Consider the following 24,603-nt stretch of genomic DNA (forward strand, 5'->3'; position numbering starts at 1 on the left):
AATAACTTTTATTTTGTAAACGGGCTTTCGACATTTCAATAAGAGCGAGTGAGATCTAGATCTAGTCGTCCCTTTCACTCTTATAGACAATTTTGAAAACATGTTTATAAACAAAAATCATTGTGCGCTAGTCATTTTGCCCAATGCACAACTTTAACTTCTGTTTTCTTAACATATTTTTGACATTTCAGTGAGAATGAGTAAGATCTAGATCTAGTCATCTCGCTCACTCTCATACGAAATTTTGAAAACATGTTTACAAACAAAATTTATTGTGCGTTGGGCATGATGTGCTACACAGTGTTTTTGTTTTGTAAACACTATTTTGACATTTAAATAAGAGTGAGCGAAATAGAGCTATAGCCATCTCACTCACATCTAAAATTGTAAAACCTGAAAACAAAGTACTATTTTGTTCTTTAAATTTTTCTTTTACGCCCAAAGCACAATAATTTTTGTTTTGTAAACATGTTTTTAACATTTCAATCAGAGTAAATGAGATCTAGATCTAGTCATCTCGCTCACTTTCATAGGAAATTCTGAAAACATATTTGGAAACAGAAGTTTTTGTGCGCTGAGCATAATGCCCAACGCACAATAACTTTTGTTTTGTAAACATATTTTTGGCATTTTAATGAGAGCGAATGAAACGTAGATCACGTAGATCGTGAACGCATCTCGTTCACTCTCATAGGAAATTTTGAAAACATATTTACAAACAAAAGGTATTGTGCATTATGCCCAGCGCACAATAACTTTTGTTTGTAAACATGTTTTTCTAATTTCCTATGAGAGTGAGCGAGATGACGAGATCTACGTTTCATTCACTCTCACTGAAATGTCAAAAGTATGTTTAAACAAAAGTTATTGTGCGCTGGGCATAAGGAATTATTCTATAAAAAAATAATAGTAACGCTATTAATTAAAATATTGCCAAAAGAATGATAGTATGAAAAATTGTAAAAGAACATTATTTTGACAAAATTTGAACAAACACCGCTATAAATTATACATTTCAGAAAAGATTTTTCGACTTTGACAGTTGGTTTTTTTTAGCACTTTTGTATCAGTCCAATTAAAATAAAATCTTACAAGAAATATAAAAGCATTTTTTAAGCATTAACCACATGTAATTAAATATTTAATTCCCTGAAATATTGAATTTCCTGGATAATTTTACCCTGGTCTCCCGTAATTTTAGCCAAAACAGCAAAAACATTCAAAGCTTTAGCCAGTCAGAGAATGCGATGGAACCAAAATATTCCATGAAATTAAATATTTAATCACATGAGAATAATGACCAACGCATAATAACTCTTGTTTTGTAAATATGTTTTTAACATTTCAGTCAGAGTGAAACAGATCGAAATCTAGTCATCTCGCTCACTCTCGTAGAAAATTTTGAAAACATGTTTACAAACAAAGGTTATTGTGCGCTGGGCATAATGCTAATGAAATGAATTGAAAAACAGCAATATTTGTATAATTTGCAATCTTTTGTTCCATTGAATATGAGGCACATTATTTATCAAGCACTTTGAATAAAATTTACCAAAAAGTTGTAGCAAAAATTGCCACAAATGCTGAAATATTGCTTTTGTGGTTTTTTTTCTGTCCCTGATACTATTCGGAAGTTCTGTATTCTTGGATTCTTTGAACAAAATTACCAAGAATTACTTTTTTTAGAAATTATTTTAGTGAATGAAATTTATCCAAGAAATTATCACGCTTATCTGAATGAAAAGATGATAATTTGAGGTTATGTACGACATAACCTTGAAAATTGAGGTTATGTCACAACTGGAAAAAATACAGCCAGAAATTTTCTCTTCAAGAATCTGCAAATTTATTTTTCATAATTCAATAAACAATTCAAAACCAATAAAATGGACAAGATGTGTTAAGTTTATAGGGAAGGTTTCTTAAATAATGACGTTAGGTTCCAAAACTTTAAAATATGAAAAAGATATACAGTAGAGTCTCGCTATAGTCCATATTTGGTTTCAAATTTGACACTTGGGTCGCACTATAGTCCATGTAATTTTTTAAAATTATCAACGATTTTTAGTATTGAAATTGCTCGACGGCTTCCACTTTCTTTGCGATTGTGGTACTTGTTCTTGCTCTCTTCATTATGGATCACAATTATCACAACTACTCAATAAAGTTTGCCAGAAATATTAAAATAATTATGCATGTCGCATACTAAAAAGCATAACCTAACTTAAAATCAGTGTTTTGAAATCAACGGTCGATAAATTGTGGACTATAGAGCGATGGCCTATAGCGAGACTCTACTGTATCGTTTTTTGTTATGATTCTTGACCAAAAACCCCCTCAATGTGAAAATTAAAAGATTATTCATGAAAGTATGTCGTTTTCTTAAGGTTATGCTTAACATAACCTTAAAAATTTCAAGTTAACTAAATTTATAGCAACCAATAATTTACTGCTATGAAGCAAAAATGTACAATTTCATTTTTAAAAATAATGTGTGTAATCACTGCATAAACTTTTCACATGGCTAAAATTTGTTCTGTTTCTGAGATTAGAATTTCATATACTCTTAAAAAAATTCGAAATATACAATTATTCAATTTTTCTGGTTAAAATTTAAATAAAAATGTTGGCAGATTAAAAAATTCTGCGACATACACTCTAATGGCGTCTACAAACTAGAAGCAATTTTTTGTCAAAAATTGTTTAAAAAAAATGACGCTTCTGCTTAAAAAAGCATTTACAAAAAATATTCAGTGTGTTGAGGCCTTAAGATTAAAAATTTTGTAAAAACGGACAAAATGGATGTTATTAAAAATTTGTCAAAAGGATGTTGTTTACCAATTTGACAAAATGTTTCCTCACAATTTACAAGGAAAAATATCCTTTTCAATGACTTTTAACAAGATCCACTTAGTCGCCGATTTAATGAAAGCTTTCCATATTCAGTATGTAAGAACATACTTTTGACAAACTTTCTTTTGAACAAACTTTTTCAAAATAAAAAGTCAAAGACATTTCCATATTTTGTATGAAAGAAAAAAATTCTCTAGGCAAACTTTTCTTAATAATTTTACAACATTTTTTTCAGCTCAAAAATACTTTGTCAAGGAAAAAGATAAGTTTGTCAAAAGAATGTTTTTTCACACACAATATGGGAAAGTTTCAATTGAAAGAAAAGTTTTGTCAAATTAACAAAACAAGTTTGTCAAAAGGATGTTTTTCCACATAAATTGTAAGAAAAACTTTTGTCACATTGGTAAACAACATCTTGACAAAATTTTAACAAGATACATTTGTCCGCTTAAAAAACTTTCTTTTTTTTTCAAAGAAAGATTTGTGTTGCTTTTGAGGTTAGAATTTTTTACACATTTGAAATAAAATAATGAAAATAAGTCAAATTTATCTATGTCTCCACTTGGCAGATCAAGAAATACTGCTTCATAAAATGTGTCCTGAATTTCTGAGGTTATGATTTACATAACCTAAAACTTTTTGAATAAACTTACTAAGTGAACAAGGTATCCGATTCGGCAGTTGCTTTCTTTTAACGAGAAATAAAGAAAAGAAGGTTTCAATTGACCGATTTCTCATATTTATGTAGAAAGCTAACCAACAATGTGAGGTTATGTAGAATGTAACCTCCAAAAATCTTTTCAAATTTAATAATTTTCTGAGTAAAAGCAATTATGCGACAAATAAAATGATCTAAAAAACATTTAAGGTGTTTTTTCAAGTATAGTTTTTATCTCTGAAGAAATCAGATTCTTATAAAAAAAAGCTAATTGGAAATGTGAGGTTATGTCGAATATAACCTCAAAAACCTCTTCAATTTTAAGAATTTTCTGATTAAAAGCAATTATAACCACAAATAAAATAATTAAAAATATATTTAACGTGTGTTTTCAAGTATTTTTTTCTTTATCTCAAAAGAAATTAGATTCTTTTATAAAAAAAGTAATTGACAATGTGAGGTTATGTCAAATATAACCTCAAAAACCTTTTCAAATTTAAGAATTTTTTGAATAAAAGCAACTATAACCACAAATAGAATAATTTTAATCATATTTCAGGTGTTTTTTTTTCAAGTAATTTTTTTAATAGCAAAAGAAATAAGATTCTAACCTACAATATCTGCAATTTATTAGACAAAATAGAGAATGAGGTCCTTTCAAATAAAATCTGAGGGAAGATAACCAAGATATTTTTTTTTTTGATAAACTTCAAAATTGCGTTCGTTTGAGCAAGACAGCTAGAACAAAAAGAGATCTACCTCGCTCGCTCCACCTGAAATGTCTAATGTTTTAAATAAATTAGAAAGGTGAGGTTATGTCTAATATAACCTTCAAAAATCTCTTCAAATTCACTAATTTTCTGAATAAAAAGAATTTATACGACAAATAAAATGATCTAAAAAATATTTGAGGTGTTTTTTCAAGTATTTTTTTTATCTCAAAAGAAATTATATTCTTATAAAAAAAGTTAAATGGCAATGTGAGGTTATGTCGAATATAACCTCAAAAACGTCTTCAAATTCAAGAATTTTCTGATTAAAAGCAATTATAACCACAAATAAAACAACTTTAAAATATATTTGAGGCGTTTTTTCCAAGTAAATTTTTTTGTAGCAAAAGAAATAAGATTCTAACCTACAATTTATTAGATAAAATAGAGAATGAGGTCCTTTGAAGTAAAATCTCAGGGAAGGTAAACAAGATAATTTTTTTTGATAAATTTCAAAACGGCGTTCGTGTGAGCGAGACAGCTAAAACAAATAGAGATCTATCTCGCTCGCTCCACCTGAAATGTCAAATAAATGTTTACAAAACAAGAAGAAACAATTTGTGCGTTGCCCATAACCCTTTTTGTGTGAAAATTCAACACACAATTTTCACGCTTTTCACCGTTTTTCTCCTCTCAATTTTCTATTCGTCCATTTTTGTGTCACAATAATTGGGATGTATTCACTTTGTTTTTCTTTTTTTGCATTATTCTTTAATAATTTTATAATTGGTATAAAAATGTTTATCTGTTTTTTTTTATCACTGATCAAGAGTTGAATTGTCGCATTTAAGTTTTCAGCAAACTTTCTTCCATCTATGATTGTTTTTTCCACTAAACAAAAATTGTTTGTTTTTTTTCTCAACAAGATTTTGTGTTTCTCTTTTAATTTGATAGCAATTTTCACAATTACTATTTCCCTTTTTTTATTATTATTTTTTTCTCTCAATAATATTTCTCTCTCTCCTTTTATTTACCTCTAATGTCCCATTCATGTCGGAATTTCACTTTTTTCTGTGTTTTTTTTTGCTCAAACGTCCATCGTACTTTTCTTCGACTTTTATCAGTTTCTACTTTGTTTCTCTTCCGTTCCGGTATCCTGAATTTTTTTTCCTCTTTTTGCAAACTGTTTTTTTTTTTTTTTGTTTTTGAGTAGAGAGATGCATCACTTGGAGACATCTCCATTAATATGAGCCGTTGTTTTGAAATCATAAATGTTCACTATAGATCAATTCAGGTCCCTGTCTTCTAAGTACCGGTATTCAAATGTGAATCCTTCCTTCTTTCGTTGCCCCCATTTCTCATAGTCGAAATATATGTACGTCCCCTTCAATGACAAACAAATCCCTTCTTTAAGCACTTCTGCCCAAAGATTCCGCTGAAAAGTCAAAAAAGAACAAGGAAAAAAAAACAAAACTCACCTGCTCGTATTCCTCATTGATAATTTTGGGCTCTTCGTGACGCTGAAACCACATCATGTACTTTGTGTGGAAGCGCCAGCTCTGCTTCTTGAGAGCCTTGGCTGCCAAATATTGAGCTTTTGTCCCTTCCATGTAGTAGAAGACAAAAAATAGTGTCTCAGGTGACAATCGTTGAAAAAATTCAACAGAGTCTGAATGAGGGAGTTGATTCTGCAGCCCCCCCAAAAAAAAAGAAACCCAAATGACAATTTAATTCTCTCAAATCCTTCCAAAACTGCATCCCTAAATCATGAAAAAAAACATGCAAGAAGGAAAAGGACAAACCTGAGGGTAGTGGAGAGGTGTCTGAACTGGTTGCCTCTGCTGGTAAGTTCTCAGCTTTTCAGAATCACTCGGTGTTGGCAAATGAAAGAAAGCAGCCTCCATCATTTGGAACTGTTACCAAACAATAAAAAAAAAGATTTTTCCCTTCAATTCCAATTTTCTCATCAAATTAATTGAATTAGATAGTTTTAGTTTTAGATGCTATCCCTCAAAAGTACTTTCGCATCATGTACCATTTACCGGTTCTCAACCGATTTAAACCGATTCATAAGAGTAATAAAATTGATTTTCTCGACCAAAAATTACCTATCGGTTCATAACCGGTACATTACCGGTTCAAAACCGATTTAAACAGATTTATAAATCACTCAAAACATTGCTCAAAGTAACTTAGAACTAATATAATTGAATTTAGAATAAAAATTTGTTATCGGTTCATTACCGGTTTCCAAAACCGATTTAAACCGATTCAAAAATCACTCAAAAGATCCCCTAAAATAGTTTAAAGAGTAATAAAATTGATTTTCTCGGGCAAAAATTACTTATCGGTTCATAACCGATTTGAACTGGTTTATGAATCACTCAAAACATTGCCCAAAATAGCCTGGGACTAATATAATTGAATTTTGAATAAAAATTAGATATCGGTTATAAACCGATTCAAAACTGATTGGAATCGGTTCAGTTTTATAGCAAATCCCAATACCTTTCCAACGAGCGCAAAAGTGCCCCATTCGCCTGATAAATGCGCTCTCTAGAGCTCTAAACATTAAGATTTTTGACTGACTAAGCTTTATATTTTTTAACTAAATTAATTTAATTTTTGACTGATCAAAATGATTTTCTTGAAGACCAAAATCGAATATTTTTGCCACTGGCACACCTTTTAATTCAGGAAAATGTCATCAAATCTAAATTCATATCCCATTCATTTTCAAAAGTATTGGATATGTCAATCCCATTTTCTTACAGTATTCTTCTTTTCTTAAACGTCACAACCAAATTCAATTTAATTAAATTGCATTCACGGAAATCTTTTGGAGCCATAAAAATCAATTTTAGTCTTCAAGAATATCCGTTTGGTCAGTCAAAAATTAAATTCACTAGGTTAAAAATAAGCTTGGCCAGTTAAAAATCTAAATCTTTCCAAAACTATTAAATTTTTTTTTAACTGAATAATGTTTCGTTAAATTTTTTTATAAATCTAGATTTTTTGTTAATAAAACTAGATTTTCACCGATCAAAATCATTTTTTCAAATGACTAAAATTTTGTCCTTTTCCTGACCACACTTTTTTTACTACCTAAAAATGTTTCTTTTTTTAATTGAATAAAATTGATATTTTTTACTAACCAAATTCGATTTTTTAAGCTTCCGGCACACCTTTTTAGATCAGGAAGATTTGATGAAATCGAAATTCACATTTCTTTCTTCCTCCATCTTTTTGAATAAGTTTATCGAACTCTTTTGCACTTTTCTTCTTCTTTTGACCATCAGACCAAATTAAATTTAGTCTAATCTAATTTTAGGTGCGAAAGAGTGAGATGGACATATGCAAAACGTTTGAGAATAAAAGGAATAGTGAATTTTGATTTCATTCAATTTTCTTGGTCAAAAAGATGCGCCGGAGCCATTATAGAAAAAAAATCACTATCCAAAATCTTTTTTTTTTCTTTTAACCAACATTACTCTTACTGAACAAAATTCTCATGTTTTTTTCAAAACAAAATCGATTTTTTTTTTCAAAACAAAATCGGACCAAAATTGACTTTTCACTAAGCCCCAATGATTTCTGTATTAACTAAATCAACTTTTTATTTTGTCTTTTTATTGCTAGTTTTGTGTTATTTAGCTAAAAGATTAAATTTTTCACTGAACAAAACTAATTTTTACTGAATAAACTCGAGTTTTTCTTTTACAGACCAAATCGAATAAATTACTGACCAAATAGAATTTGTACTTCTTAAATTTGATTTAAATTGCCCAGATTGAATTTTTCACTGAGAAAATTTGGTTTTTCCCTGATCAAGCTCAATTTTTATCTGATCAATGTTACTTTTTTATTGACAAGAATATTTTACTGACCAAATTTCGTTTTTTTTTTTAGCAAATTCGATATTATTTACCAGTAAAATTGATTTTTTACTACTCTCTTTGAATCAGTTATTCGCCAGTCTGCATTTTTTACTGACCAGATTTGGAATTTCCCAGATCAAACTCAATTTTATCTGACCAAAGTTATTTTTTCTATTGGCCAAATTTCTTTTCTAATGCCTCCGGCACACATTTTGGATCAGGAAAATTTCACGAAGCCGAAATTTGAATCCCTTTCTTTCTTACAATTTGCGTATATCTGTCTCATTCTCTCGCTCTCTAAATTCGATTGAGCTAAATTGGATTTGGTGTGATGTTCAAAAGAAGAAGAAGAGTGCGAAAGAATGAGATAGTCATATGCAAAACGTGTAAGAAAGAAAGTGATTCGAATTTCGACTTCATGAAATTTTCCTGATCTAAAAGGTGTACCGGAGCCATTACTGATCAATTTGAATTTTTTCTTAATTAAATTTAATTTTTATCTGACAAAAATCATCTTTTTTCTAACCAAAATTTGGATTTTTTATTGTTAAAAGATGATTTTTTTAACTGGCCAAATTCGATCAAATTACTGGCCAAATTTAATTTCTAATCCTCTTTTCGAATTTATTATTAACCTGTTTGAATTTTTCACTGACCAAATTTCAAACTTTATTGATCAAACTTAATTTTTACCCACACCAAATCTGATTAAAAAAAATTCTTAGTCAGTAAATGGAGATTGGTAAAAATAGAGGGTGCAACGCGTCCCATACTTTCAATTTGCTCGAACTCGTGCTATACCTCAAGAGTACTTTCCCATAATTTACGGTTTACCGATTCATAACCGATTTGAACTGGTTTATGTATCATTCAAAAGATCCCCAAAAAAAGTTTTAATAGTGATTAAGTTGATTTTCGGACAAAAATTATTTATCGGCTCATTACCGGTTCATAACCGATTGGAACCGGTTCAAAAATTTAATTTGTTCGTTGAGTAACTAAAATTGTTCAAAACTTTTTAATTCCTCCTTTTTTATGAAGATTCACATTAAGATTTAAATTATACGCAATCTTTCGGAATTTACTTATTTATTGTAAATTATTCATTACCGATTAATTATCCCTAAAATCGATAAATCTCGATATTTCAATGTGCTATAAAATTTTCAACAGAAGAAACGAATAGAATAAAATAAATGTACATGAAGAGTGTACTTGTAAACACGATTTTAATTGAATTTCACGCCTTTTTCCCACCCTTTTTCTTCCACAGACAAATATAATATGATCATGCAAAATTATTCAACAACCATTTTTCCCTCTCTTTTTCTCGCCGATGATGTGCTCATACACGCGTAGAGCATTGAGCTTTATTGTTCTTTATGGGATAATTCAAGAGACTCACCTGCAATTGATGCTCTTTCTGCAGAGGTGACGGTCCGAGCGGTGCAACGCCGAGCAGTGGCGGGATGTGCGCCTCATTTGTCCCCGAATTTTTAATACTACTTGCCACGGCATTTGTGGCATTCGTGTTGGGTCCATTTGTTGCTGCTGCAGCCGTCATCGAGTCCACGTACAGCTGCTGTTGTTGTTGCTGCTGCTGTTGTTGCTGTTGCTGTTGCTGCTGCGGCAGAATGGCCGACGTAACGGCCGATTGGGCAACAGCTGATGTTGTCACAGTTGGTGCTATGGAACTGCCACCCGAGGACAGATTCCCCGTCACAGACACCGAAGACTGCGATACTGTGGACAATCCAGCACGCGAAATGGCTTCCTGGGCCATTGTCTTCAGTGTTGACATTGAATCAGCCGCGGCCGCAACAGCAGCCACCGAAGCTGCCAGAGAGTTTGACGATACAGCTATATTCTTCAGATTCATGCTTGGGCCATTCACCATTTGCTGCTGCGGCGAGAGCAATCCCGGAGATGCTCTGAGGAAGAGGATTTACACAGACCAATAGAACCCCCCTAATCTGATAATGATCATCAGCAGTAATCTCATTCGGACACTTCCAATTACATTTTCTACTGATAATTATCGTCTTTGGCTTATCAATTCGATTATTGGATTATTGCCAGGAATCTATCAATCCAACAACAATTGAGATAAGACAGCCAAGAAAATTGAATTTTGAGTTGTAAAAAATTTGCAGTTGCATTATAACTTTGAATACTATCTCTTTCTGAAGATCTTCTATTACATTTAATCAAGAAAGACTAAAGACAGTCTAAGTTTTTCAGAAAACTACTGAAATTTTGCATTGGGAGCAAATATTTGCTAATTTTCAGAAATTAAGGTCCATTTATTCCAGGGCATTTTGATTTGAAATCTCCCTTCCGGAAATCATCCAATGGATTTTTCTTACTTCGGTTAATTTTTTGACTATTAAAATGTTTTCAGAAACCTTTTTTTAAATAGAAATATATTTCAAGCCAAATAGGCCGAAATACCGAAAAACTACAATTCCGGAAAGCCAAAATTTCGGAAATCTAAGATACCAAAAAAACAAAATCTGAAAACCGAAATTCCGAAAGCCGAAATTACGAAAGACAAAATCCCAAATGGGTCAAAGGGTCAAATATCTCTCAACTTCAGCTCTAAATCGATTAGTTTTGTTTAGACAGAAAATTTCCCTCGGCCCAAAAGGCAAAACTGATAATTTCCGAAAGCACAAAAATTTCCTTTGTCCCAAAATGCGAAAATAATAATTTCCCGAAACAATCAAAAGGCGAAACAATTTCCAAAAATTGTAAAATATTCTCTTTGTTCCAAAAGGCGAAACTAATTATTTCCCAGAACACTTAAAATTTCCCTTTGGTTCAAATTGTGAAACTAATAACTTCCGAAAACAAAGAAAATTTTGCTTTGCCCCAAAATGCGAAACTAATAACTTCCCAAAACAGAGAAAATTTCCCTTTACCCCAAAATGCGAAACTAATAATTTCCCAGGTCACTGAAAATTTCCCTTGCCCCAAAATACGAAACTAATAACTTCCGAAAACAAAGAAAATTTCCCTTTTCCCCAAAAGGCGAAACTAATAATTTCCTAAATCACTGAAAATTTTCCTTTGCCCCAAAATGTGAAAATAATAACTTCCCAAAGAAAAGAAAATTTCCATTTGCCCCAAAAGGAGAATCTAATAATTTCCCAGATCACTGAAAATTTCTCTTTTTCCCAAAATGCGAAACTTTTAATTTCCAATACCACTAAAAATTTCTCTTTGCCCTACCAAACGAAATTTATAATTTCCCAAAACTATGAAAAAAAAATTCCCTTTTGTCCCAGAATACGAAACTAATAATTTCCTAGAACACTGAATACTTTGATCCAAAAGGTCAAACTAGTAATATCCCAGGGGAAAATTTCCCTTTGCTCTAAAATGCGAAACTTATAATTTTCCAAAACAGTGAAAAAATCCCTTTTACTCCAAAAGGCGAAACTAACAATTTCCAAAACACAATGAAAAATTTCCCTTTGTCCAAAAAACGCAAAACTAACAATTTCTCAGAACTCTTAAAATCCTTAAAATTTCCCTTTGCCCCAAAAGGCGAAAGTAATAATTTCCCAAAACAAGGAAAATGTCCCTTTGCCTCCTTAACCGAAATTAATAATTGAAGAGATTGATGTTTGACTCTGAACTCAGACCCGAGGCGCATAACGACCTTAGCCTTATAAGTTTGCAATTCAATTATTTTATTGGTTGATCTTCTTGTGTCAAATGTGGCTCTTTGGAAATTTGACTTATTCGGGATTTTGACCTATTCGGGTTTTCGACCCATTCCGAATTTTAGTCCTTTTGAGATTTTGGACCATTCAGTATTTTGGCTTTCAGGATTTCGGTCAATTCGGAATTTGGATTTTCGGGATTTTGGCCTTTTCGAGATATTGGACCCATTTTGGATTTTGGTCCTTTCGGATTCTTACCATTTTGGGATTTTGGCCCATTCGGGATTTTAGGTATTCCGAATTTTGAGCTATTTGTGATTTTGGCATTTTCGAGATTTTGGCTTTCGGGGTTAAAATGCAATTCAGGTTTTGGACTATTAAAAATTGTGGCTATTTGGAATTTTGGCTTTTGGAGATTTTCGTTTTTCCGGATTTTGACCCTTTCGGGAATTTGACGTCACAAGTGTGTCTCGGCTAAAATAGAAAGTCTACCAGACTTTTAATTTTATTTCGAATCATTTTACAGTTCAGTACAGTGCAAATAGCATTATAAATCATTAAATTGACATAAAATCGTGGAAATGAATAATTTACTGTGTTACAAGACATTTTTTGGAGTTTTTCTTTCAGAATATAATTTTTAAAGGAAATTTCACAACTGTAATTAGTTCAAAATGTTCCAACACAATAACACAAAATTACCCGAGACACACTTGGAATATTATAACAGATCTGTCAGTAATTTTATCGCGGAAACGAACCACTACTAAAAATTTTCCAAAGGCTACTGCTGCATTTTAAAATACTCTTCGAGTAATTTTTATTTTTTAAATTATTATTATTATTTATTTTTTTATTTTATTTAAAGAAGATGCAACTTTTCCCCAAAAACGTAAATTGTGGTAAATTGTTCTCCCAACAAGATATCCATAAAAAAGTTTTTAAATGAAATTGAAAGTTAATTTGAAAAAAGGAATAACTCACCTGCTACTGACCACAGAATGGCTGGGCGAAACACAATTTGTCAAGGTGCTGTTACTGTTGCTACTCACAGTACTGCTTGTAAAGACGCCTTCCGACGCTGCCGCGGCAGTCGAATTGGCGTGTATCAAATTACTATTCGGGATCTGAGGAGGTACGACACTACCTGTCGATGAGATGCCTGAAACACAGAAAACAATTTCAGCAAAAATCCCAGATGGACGAAACTCCGAAGAAGCAATTACTTTGATTTTGTGGAATATTAGTCACTAGCGACTGCTGCTGGCTGCTGTTAAGACCCGATAACAGTCCCGTTGACGACGTTGCCGTGGAATATGATGGCAGCTGATGGACAGGACCATTCTCAACGAGTGCTGCAAAAATTAACCACGAAGAAACTTCTGAGTAAAGTCTCAAATTGAACTAGGAAGTACTACTATTTCCTATACGAATTATTTATCGGTTCATAACCGGTTGGACTCGGCTATGACCTATTTAGGATTCCGTGAATTCCAAGGCCTTTCAAATGAATCCACATTTTCAATCGGATCAGTAGTACGCATTCCAGAGTTGATTAACTTTTGACCTTGAAAAACACTTCTGAGGAATAATTCAAGGTCATATGAACGAAAAACCAGAAGCAAAGGATTAAAAATAATTAAACGACTTTAATGGACACAAAAAATTATTTTGGAATAAAATTTCTTGCTAGAAAAGATTATATCCGGCATAGAATAAACGAGCAGTAAAGTCAAATTTGGTCAGCAAAAAATTCGAAATGATCAGTAAAAAAATAAAAAAAGGGTAGTAAAAAATGAAAAGCGATCAGTGAAAAGTGAAACATGGTCAGCAAAAAATAAAAAGTGATCAGCTAAAAATAAAACATGAACAGTACAAAGTAAAAAATAATCATAAAAAATGGTCAGTAAAAAATCAAAAAATGGTCAGCAAAAAAATAAAAATAAGCCGTTAAAATATTCAATTTGGTCAGTGAAAAATTAAAAATTAACAGTAAAAAATTAAAAAAAAGAGCAGTAAAAAATAAAGTCGGCAAAAAATTAAAAATGAGCAGTAGAAATATTCGAATTGATCAGTAAAAAATTAAAAATCAGCAGTAAAAAATTAAAATCGGTCAATAAAAAAAAGCGGTCAGTAAAAAAATTAAAAACGAGCAGTAGAAATATTCGAGATGATCAGTAAAAAATTAAAAAGTGATCGGCAAAGAATTAAAAATGAGCAGTAAAAAATAAAAAGCGGTCAGCAACAAATAAAATGTGGTCAGTAATGGCTCTAGCACACCTTTTTGGTCAGGAAAATTTCATGAAGTCGAAGTCATGAAGGGATTCAAATTTCAGCTTCGTGAAATTTTTCTGATCTAAAAGGTGTGCCGAAGACATAAGAAATTAAGAGTGGTCAGTAAAAAATAAAAAAATGAGCAAAAAAAAATATTGGTCAGCAAAAAATTAAAAATAAGCAGTAAAACATAAAAAGCGGTCCGTAAAAAATAAAAAGTTATCAGTAAAAAACAAAATGTGATCAGCAAAAAATAAAAAAATGATCAATAAAAAAATTGGTTAGTAAAAAATTAAAATTGGGCAGTAAAAAATCAAAATTGGTCAGTAAAAAATACAAGTGGACAGTTATAAAAATACAAATGAGCAATAAAAATTAAAAAGCAGTCAATAAAAAAGTAAAAATTGGTCAGCAAAAAATTAAAAATGAGCACTAAAATAAAGTGCGGTCATTAAAGAATAAAATTGGTCTGTAAAAAATTAAAAAAAGAACAGAAAAAATAAAAATTGGTCAAATAAAAATTGGCCGCGGATCGTGGAATTTTTCGTCGATTTTCGCGGGCCACAGAATTTTTCGCGGATTCTCGCAAACCTCGAAATATTTCGTGTTATGAAATATTTCTTTTCTTGCATTTTCACCTAATTATCTTAATTTTCAAGTGAAATTTCGCACATCTTGAGCCTAAAACAGACTCTAATGTGATGTAAAGTTTGAGGCCTCTATCTCCCATAGTTTCCGAGAAAATCGACTTTAAAGATTTTCATACATTTTCAAGCATTTCTCATCCAATTTTCCTCATTTTCAAGTGAAATTTTGCACATTTTAAGCCTGAAGGAGACTCTAAACAAATGTAAAGTTTAAGGCCTCTATCTATCATAGTTTCCGAGATAATCGACCAATTTTTATTCTATATTGCACATTTTTAATATTTTTTGCTGATCACTTTTTATTTTTTACTGCTCGTTTTTAATTTTTTACTGACCAATTTTTGTTTTTTACTGACCACTTTTAATTTCTTGCTGACCGATTTTTTTACTGCTGATTTTTAATTTTTTACTGACCAATTTTTAATTTTTACTGATCACTTTATTTTTTACTGACCAATTTTTGATTTTTCACTGACCACTTTTTATGTTTTACTGCCCATTTTTAAATTTTTTGCTGACCAATTTTTATTTTTTACTGTTCATTTTTAAACTTTTACTGACTAATTTTAATTTTTTACTGACCACATTTCATTTTTTATTGACCAATTTTTATCTTTTGCGGACCACTTTTTATGTTTTACTGCTCATTTTTAACTTTTTTGTTGACCAATTTTTTTACTGCTCATTTAAAATTTTTACTGACCAATTTTCATTTTTTTACTGCTCATTTTTTAATTTTTAGTTACCAATTTTTATTTTTTACTGACCACATTTTACTTTTTTGCTGACCACTTTATTCTTTACTGACGAATTTTTGATTTTTCACTGACCACTTTTTATGTTTTACTGCTCATTTTTAACTTTTTTGCTGATCAATTTTTTTACTGCGCGTTCATAATTTTTTACTGACAATTTTTATTTTTTACTGACCACATTTTACTTTTTTGTTGATCACTTTGTTCTTTACTGACGAATTTTTGATTTTTCACTGACCACTTTTTATGTTTTACTGCTCATTTTTAACTTTTTTGCTGATCAATTTTTTTACTGTGCGTTTATAAATTTTTACTGACCAATTTTTATTTTTTTACTGACCACATTATATTTTTTGCGAACCATTTTTTATGTTTTACTGCTCATTTTTAACTTTTTTGTTGATCAATTTTTTTATTGCTCATTTTTAAATTTTTACTGACCAATTTTTATTTTTTACTGCTCATTTTTATAATTTTTAGTGATTTTTATTTTTTACTGACAACATTTTAATTTTTTGCTGACCACTTTATTGTTTAATGATCACTTTTTATTTTTCAAGGACCAATTTTTATTTTTTACTGACCACTTTTCTTATTTTTTACTGATTTTTTTTATTTTTTTTTACTGACAAAATATTATTTTTTACTGCTCATTTTTAATGTTTTGCTGATCACTTTTTAATTTTTCACTGATCAATTCTAATATTTCTGCTGCTAATTTTTAATTTTTTACTGCTCATTTTTAAATTTTTGCTGAGCAACTCAAATATTTCTACTGCTCATTTTGAATTTTTTACTGTCCATATTTTCTTTTTACTGACCTTTTTTTCATTTTTTGCTGATAACTTTATTATTTTTCACTGATCAACTCGAATATTTCTACTGAGCGATTCGAGGTTTTTACTGACCAAATTTTACTTTTAACTGACAAAATTGAATACTTTTACTGATCATTTCTAATTATTTGCTGTTCAAATTTAATCATTTACTGAAATTCCTAGGAAAAAAACTAAAGGGCTCAAGAAATCCGGGAATCTGCATAAAGAGGGTAGATCGGGTAGAATACTTACATGTATTGTGTTTGGCAACGACAGCGAAAGCCATTGTAGCTGTGGATGGAACTGCTGCTGGTGGCTGCGAAGCTGCCGCCTGCGAGACCAGCGCCTGAGGCATTTGATGATTTTTGCTGGGCGTTGAACACACAATTTTCGGCTGTGCAGCATCCTTCTGGCCAGCAGCTCCAGCCGCACCAGCTGCACTACTACTATTGAGTACAGCATTGCTGCTGACCGTGGAATTGGCACCACTGCCAGCCATCGGCAAACTCGTGGCAGCTCCCGAAGCATTCAGGTCAATTTTGCTCATTCTCACCGCCGTCGGCTTCACCGGAGTCACCTTCATCTGTTGCTGCTCCTTGGGCCTCTTTTCGCTGACAAAATCAGCACTGGCGGAATCTGTGCTGTGATTGTGAGTTGTAGCTGTGCTGCAATTGAGTGCTGGAGATTGCGTCGGACTCGTACCCGATGTCATACTACTCGGAGATCCACCAGTATCATTGCTATTGTTGCTGTCTGTTGTCGCTGACGATGCTATTCCCGTCCCCGACAACTCAACCTCATCCAATCCCGTTATATCATCATAAATATATTCATTCTCCTCAAAGTCCGGATCCTGCGATGATTCAATGTAGTACTCCACATCATCCTTAATCTTCCGGATTTGTTCCACTTCAACTCCATCATTGTCCAACAGCCGCAGAATCGTCTCCAATTTTGTTATATGGAACTTATGGCGATCCAATTTAGCTCTCAACTCATCCATTCTATCCTGCTTATCCTTATCCAGGCGCTTCTTCTTGCCCGCCAGCAAACTCTCAATCTCACTCTCGTACTGATCTATTTGGATTTGCAGATTGGAAATTGACGCTGTCAGCCACGTGCTCGTTTCCTCTTTCACCCTTTGAATGGGATCTAGCTTCTGAGCGGCCCCAAGGCCCTCCTTCGAGTATGCCTTTGTCTTAGTCTCACGCTCCACCACTTTGAAGCGCTCCATTTGGGTCTCTATGAGCCGCCGATTCTCCAGCAGCGCATTCTTGTCCTTGATCTCGGCCGACGCAATCCATGATTTAATCTGATCACGCAATCGCTGCAGCTTCTTGATTTCCTTCTTGAGATCAGCTTCGTACTTCTCCTGCAAACGCAATTTTTTTTGTTTTTATCATCGGACGCCGCGGAGAGTATCGCGAGATTAGATAAGAAAATAGAGAAATTGCCGAGTATTGCTCTGCAGATGATTTTTATCTAATGCCTCATTCATATTTGGGGGATTAATCTCACGGGAGCAATAAACTGCAAAACTTAACCTCCATTTAGGAGCAATAACATAAATAGGAAAGTTTGAAACCCTCTACAGACCTGAGGATAAGCCGATTCCTATGAAGGTTTAACCATTAGAGAGATTTAACAATCCCCCATCTTATACCGTGGTATCACACTAGAGAATTTCACATTAAAATTTTAATGTGATTCACATTAATTGTTACTGCTATGTGTCCTAATGTGCAATTTTCGTCAAGAGCTTTTAGAAATCGATTCATTTTTGGATAAAAAAGTGGACTAGAGTCACAAAAATTGGTTTAAATAGATTAAAATAGCATAAATACGATTGATAATTAATGAGCAAATTAATGAGAACTGAGCAAATTTATGAGCAAAATTTGCTCATTAAATTTTCATCAGGTACTACTTTATTGCAGTCATTCAGGTAGTTTCTGCGCCACAATTTTCTCACCAATTTATTCGTGATTAAATTGTGATAAAAAGTAGTGCTAATACCTACTATTTATCGCGCACGAGATGGAGAAATGACAAAAGACATTGAAAAAGATCGGTGAAGAGGATAAATAAGAAAAAAACTAAACAAAAATGTGTTAAGATTTTGCAACATTGCGTACCATTACTCTCCATGTTTTTTCTTCCAATTGACATTTCGAAAAGCACCCAAAAACACCCAAAGTAAAGCTTTTTATTTTTAGCAATGGCACTGATGTCGCCTAATCCCCGTAATTTCACTAGACCTCACGAATTTAGAAGAACAGTCTGATCCTCCAAATTTTGTGTTGATCCCTGAGTGCAGAGGTGTGCAAGAACCGTTGAAACCAAATTAACGTCAAAATAAGTTTGTTCTGGTAGAGTTTTGACCATACACGTACATGATTCATTTGACGTTTATTCGGTTTCAACGGTTCTTGCACGCCTCTGCCTGAGTGCATCGATATCGATACACGATATCGATATTTTAGGCTGATCCCTAAGCCGATGCCTGTGTCTATTTTGGACATAACACAAGGCAAAGTGTTACTAGCGAAATGCTTTAATTAAAGACGTTTGGGCGCAGTGTTCGTCAAAAATTGATTTTTAGAAAGAAATCGTCTGCACTGCTGTAAATGGAAGCGTCAAAATTCTGTCAAAAACGCAATTTTTGACGGTAATTGCTTCCAAAGTGCAAAGGCCTCAAAGTCATAGTCCATTCATGCTCTTAAATAAGAGCTTAATCCAAGTGCTAAAATAAATCCTTAATAAGTACTTAATTAAGTCCTTAATTAAGACATTTTTGGGCAAAATGAGGGACATCTGACGGCAAAAGAGAAGACATTGAAATAGAGAATACGAAGGACACATGTTAACCATTGAATAGAAAGAGATGCATCTATATGTCATGTCAGAAAAAACCTAACCTTAAAATGTTATCATATGTATTTTTGCAATTGCAAAATTTTTCAATCCTTTAGTGCTAAATCTGTGAAGATTAATGAAATTTATGAAGATACAAAATTGTTATCAACGTATCAAATAAAAAAAAGTTTAAGATCCGTTAGGCTAACTACTTAGAAAATGCTTAGTTGAATGCTTTTTATTAAGTACTTAGTCAAAGGTATTTTCATTTATTAAACGCTAAGCCTTAATCAAGAATGTAATACAGGCTTCAGACCTGTGATTTCGCCAAATGGCTTAACTCTTCTAATTTTTTATCACAATTTTTTGGAAAAATTTAACTTAGGATTGTATTACTATTAGATAAATGACCCATATTAGACTCGCCAAAAAACAATAAAAATGCTCGCTATTTAAAATTTTAAGACCTACGGAAACCGGACTAAACCTCTAATCTGAAGATAGTTTACCGTTCCTTGGAAATTACAAGGGACCAATTCACTTTTTTGCATTTAGGATTTTTGTGATTTATCGTTCAAATTTTTGTGCAACAAAGAAAGTAATTCAGAAAAATTTGTGCATCATTTAGAATAACAGGGGGCTAACTCAGAAAAACACGTTTTGAAAATTAAAAATATGTAAATTTCGATGTTTATATTAATGCTCACACGAATAATAAGGAAATAAATTGTTTTTACTCTCATGAAGAATTGCTCAAAATGAGTTGGCCTCCTGAAATTTCCTTTTACAACTCCTTTAAATTAAGTCATTAAGTAAGAACTTATTAGGTAGGGAAGACTGGGGCAAAATGTCACAAATTGAAAATTTCAAAATTCAATATCTTTCAAGATAAAAAAAAAAGATAACTTCTTAATTTTTTTTAGATTTAAATTTATTTAGATTTGTTGAAAATAGAATGTCTATACAAAGTATTTTACATTCTACAATAAATTAGAATGAAACTGCGCTAATTAGAAATTTCCGGGGCGCTCGGGTAGCTTGTAAAAAAAAATTAAATATTCGTTTTGTGACTTTTTGCCCCAGTCTCCCCTACTTAATAAGTACTGAATGTGTTATCCGGGTTAGGTATGTCAGAAGAACCGCGACAGTCCTTCCAGAGAAACTGATGAAGTGTAGTCAGAAAATATGAATTGTGAGTGGCAGATCAACTGATCGGCGCTGATCAATCGCTCTGAACTGTTCATCGTTGCCAATCAGTCTCCATAATCGACTGATCGGCACCCACAGCAAGCTGTGAGTATAAGAAAAGTTAACCCTCTGCCTCGAACTCTACGTTTAAAAAAAGTGCTCAGTCAAGAAATAAAAAAAAATGATTTAGGACTTGAACAAGGAGGGTTAGAAAATACCGATATCGGATTCTTTCCCTTCTTTTGATGAGGAAAAGCATACCTCTCCATGTAATGAAACAGGTTTATATTGAACTAGTTGAAATAAATAATTTTTCAACCTGAAGAATTTCCAAAACAGTATTATGAACACTGTACAAATTTCAATTTGCAATTTTTATTCTAAATTCGAGGAAACCTATTCAATTTAAACTCAAAGTTGTATGAAATTAATCCGCCGCAATTTATTGTACTACTAAGTTTTAAATTAAGCACATTTTGTCTATGGCATCTCAAAAGCTGCGAGTAAAATAGTTCAGCAGGAAGAAGTTTACGATATAAAGTTTATTGCCTCTCAATTTCGAGCAATACAAATTTATGGAGAACAAACGAGATAGTTTTTATCGTTTTTATACTACTTCTATGATTTAAAAATGCTGAAGTTTATTTTTAAAACGCACAAAACTTAACACGATATCAAAAACATTTTTAATGTTTTCTTTTTTGTTCTATGAAAAGAAAATAACGCGTGAGTTGAATAGCAGAGGACAATACGACAAATGGTGCAGTAACTTCAGTATAGGGTAAATTAAGCTAATTCAAAGCCTGCTCCAAATGGAAATTTTTCGCTACTCCAAATGGAAACGTCATTTTTTCCATGATAAATACAGTACTAAATTATTATATTAATAAATGTTCTATACCACTGTTTCGTTATTTAGTTAATTTTGCTCCAAATAAAGCGAAAATCTATTCATATTCACGAAGTTTTATTTGTTAATTTCTCAGAAAAATTAAAAGTGTACTTTTTCACCATTGAATTTTTCATCGATCTACCATGTTTTTCAATGAATAACACAATAAGGTGACAGTTGTTTATTCGTTTTGTTTAACATTTATGTCACATTTCTGGCTATTTTTTTTTAAATTAAATGCTAATCTTTATTGTTAACAGTACGTGAACTTTTCAAGTGAAATAGGGGAGACTGGGGCAGATGTAAACATTTTCGATAGATGCAAATTTGAGATGATTTTCCAAGTACATAGTGATTTTTTGGAAAATATTTCTTAGCTAATGTTTTACCCTTTGGTATAGGCAATACATCGAGGGTAATGCGGATGCTGGAAAACAATTGAATTTTCCATAAAAATAAAATTTGTGTCACTGTGCATTTTGCTCTTTTCATAAAATACCTGGGATAGAAGTAAACACTTTCTGGGGAGGATGTAAACACCCTTTTTTCCACCCTTGAAATTAATTTTGTACCACTTTTAATTATTTTAATTACTTAAGAGATATATAAAGACTGTATATTTTTCAAAAAATCACTAAACTTTTTACAAAGAATAATTAAAATAGCAAGAAAACTAAAAGCATGCAAATCAAAAACATTTCTCAATGGATTTTCGTCATATTTTGACATCATGTGACTTCTTATTGAAAACAGCGCCACCAATTTTTTTCGTAGTCAATGAATTAGATATTTCGCATGAAGGTCGATTTCCCGCTCTTTTACCTACTCATTTTGTAAAATTGGAAAGAAAATGTTAGCGTATTTTTTCTACTAATGTAAATATTCTACTTCTTATAGTTTCTCATTTTATCTGGAAATAGGAAAGAAATTAAGAGTATTTTCTGCGTTTTCTTCCTAAAAATTTTTGCGCAGGACAACGAAAAACTTCCCACCATGAGATGGAGCTGTCAAAAGAATGAAATGAAGAAGAAGAAAAAATATTTTGCCATTCATTCTACACTCGAGACATCTACAATAACGGGGAAATTGCCTGTTTACATCTACCCCAAATGCTTTTTTCTGACCAATTATTAATTCTTTTAAAATAATGAGAATCTCAATTTATCTAGTAAATGAATTAATATATTTCTAAAAGATGTAGGAAAGAACTGGTATTGCTACATTTCGATTATTTTACACAGTTTTTAATTTCCAGGTGGAGATCCAAATGACCAAAATAATCGAAATCTCAACATTTTCGAGAGAAATGATTTTTATTTTTAAAGTAATTACGATTTTATTGACAAATTCATCTGTGGACATACATTCCCATGGTATCTATGAATACTTATGGGTTTTATCCTCTGGAGTCTTAAAATTAATGGAAAAAAATCACAGTGTTTACAACTGCCCCTGTTTACTACTGCCCCAGTTCCCCCTAATTACCTATTTCGTGAACAAAAATGGTTTTTCTGAAGTATCTGCAAATGTTTCAATATAGGAAACCCCGGAAATATGATTTTTTTGGAGAGATTTTCTTATAGTTTTAGATGGTAAAGGAGAAAAGACCAGGAATAAGAACAAATCCTTCACTCAAGAGCAACTCCACAAGATTTTGGAAGCCTTTCGTCGCGGTTTCACTTTCGTTCACAGTGTTTATCTCCAATTAGCAACTTTCCCTTGTCTCCATTTGGATTAATTTGTTTCCAATAGAAGCATTTTACACTCGCGTATTTTTCTTGTATTTAAGAAGTTTTCAAATTATATTTAAAGAATTTTCACTAAACAGTAACATTCTAGAAGAGTCAAGGAGCAAATTTATGTAATTCTCTTCAGAAAAAAAATATGAATTTAATGTGTTGAATCTTCTGTCAAAGTTAGTGTCTGGGAATGGTTTTGAATTAGGAAATTTACCCTAGTTTCAGTCAGTTTTAGAATTTTCGTAAAGAGGAGACTCGAGGGTAAATTCTCTAATTTTCGTGAGTTGGTCACCAGTCAGTGCAGTGACAGACTCACGAAAAACATCGACCACATTGTTCTTCTAATTATTTTTGAGTTAGTCTTTTTAAAAAGTAAAAAAAAACAGACGGGAAAATAAGAAAAAACAGATTCAATTATTAATATTTTTAAAAATATGAGTTTAAAAAATGTTATATAATAATGTCTCAAATTTCCCCGCTCTCCCCTAATTGCCACAATAACCAAATTCTGCAGCAATTCTTTGAATAATTGCTTAAAATCACCCTTAGAATGACCTGTTCTGTAACATTTTCCTTACTTAACCGTTTCTCGGCTTATCCTTAAATCTGTAAGCGGCATTATTGTGATTATTAGACACTGCATTTCTTAATAGTTTTCTGCCCTTTCTGGCTCTAAAACTTCAATCAAAACAAGGAGGGCAATTGGTAAATGCACTGTTATTCTCCGAATTATTACAAATTAATTTAATTCTAAGAAGAAAACCCGAAAAAACCCTTATTTTGAAGGGCTTCTATTCCTTTTCCGGAACAGAGTTTGATGGAATGGAATGAAATGAAGAAGAATGTTCCAGAAACCCTTTTCTGTGTTCCTAAGAACACCCCAATAGGAATCTAATGCCTCAGGTGAATTCTCCACAAAACCAAGTTACTCCCAAGGAATAAACCCCAAAGTTAGCCCCCAATTAAACCCAATCAATATTGATATTTTGCAAGATTTCTTACCTTTTGATTACTGTTCGTGGCATTGTGAACCTTCTGCCAAATATCCTCAAATGTTTCCACTCCTTCAGTCACTTTTTTCAAGCATCTGTCTATTTCTCCTGCAGGCCAAAGCCGTAAAAGAGAAAAAGGCATCAATTAGCAATTTAATTGGGCTTTTATGCAGATAAGAAACGCTTCGCTTGGTCCGGTTTGTCAAAAAATCGTCTGACACAAGAACAAAAAAAAAACGTCTCCGGAACACCTTTTCAATCCCTTGCCCAGGCACCCTTGGAGCCCCCCAAAATGCCCAATTCTCACCGCGTGGCCCTCGGAAATTCTCTGTCTCGAGGTCACTTCCACCAAAAATGCAAAATTGTAAACACAGACAGTGGAAAATTGAGCGATAGGCAAAGTCTTCCTGCAGTCGCGAGCACAAAAAAGACGATTTTGCAACCCCACTTCGCGATGTCGTCTCAGCATTCACTGTCAATTTTCTCACCTTGCAACTTTCTCGTCGCAGCCATAGCTATGTACACATGAAGATCAGGTATTTAGACATATTCTACTCATACAATTCTGGTGAAAATTGCAATTTAACACACTATTTTCAATGAATTCTTTAACTTTTCTGCTCTGCTTTTGTCCTGGGTGCAAGATGGCCGCTGAGTGAAGTTTGCTGAAGAGTG

The 24,603-nt window shown here is 32.3% G+C and overlaps 1 protein-coding gene across 1 annotated transcript; it reads right to left on the reverse strand.

Annotated features, from left to right (window-relative positions):
• Positions 1–5,261: 5,261 nt before the first annotated feature.
• On the reverse strand, positions 5,262–24,603 carry LOC129798682 (CCR4-NOT transcription complex subunit 3). Its single transcript, XM_055841951.1, has 9 exons — positions 24,417–24,603; positions 23,939–24,036; positions 16,514–17,633; positions 12,994–13,122; positions 12,752–12,929; positions 9,505–10,030; positions 6,024–6,134; positions 5,700–5,909; positions 5,262–5,605 (listed from the first exon to the last, which is right to left on the reverse strand). Exons 1-9 carry the CDS (start codon positions 24,439–24,441, stop codon positions 5,507–5,509), a joined length of 2,496 nt encoding a protein of 831 aa, XP_055697926.1. The 5' UTR covers positions 24,442–24,603; the 3' UTR covers positions 5,262–5,506.

The sequence above is a fragment of the Phlebotomus papatasi genome, chromosome 1 (genome assembly GCF_024763615.1).
Source record: "Phlebotomus papatasi isolate M1 chromosome 1, Ppap_2.1, whole genome shotgun sequence".
Lineage (NCBI taxonomy): Eukaryota > Metazoa > Arthropoda > Insecta > Diptera > Psychodidae > Phlebotomus > Phlebotomus papatasi.

What these genes read in the sequence shown, in the direction of transcription:
- LOC129798682 (XM_055841951.1), bottom strand. Translation starts at nt 24,441, where the DNA reads ATGGCTGCGACGAGAAAGTTGCAAG. An exon ending in CGTTGCCAAACACAATACAT is followed by an intron (nt 13,123 to 16,513) that starts GTAAGTATTCTA and finishes TAATTTTTGCAG; the next exon opens with CACTCGTTGAGAATGGTCCT. An exon ending in AGAAAGAGCATCAATTGCAG is followed by an intron (nt 6,135 to 9,504) that starts GTGAGTCTCTTG and finishes GTTTGGTAACAG; the next exon opens with TTCCAAATGATGGAGGCTGC.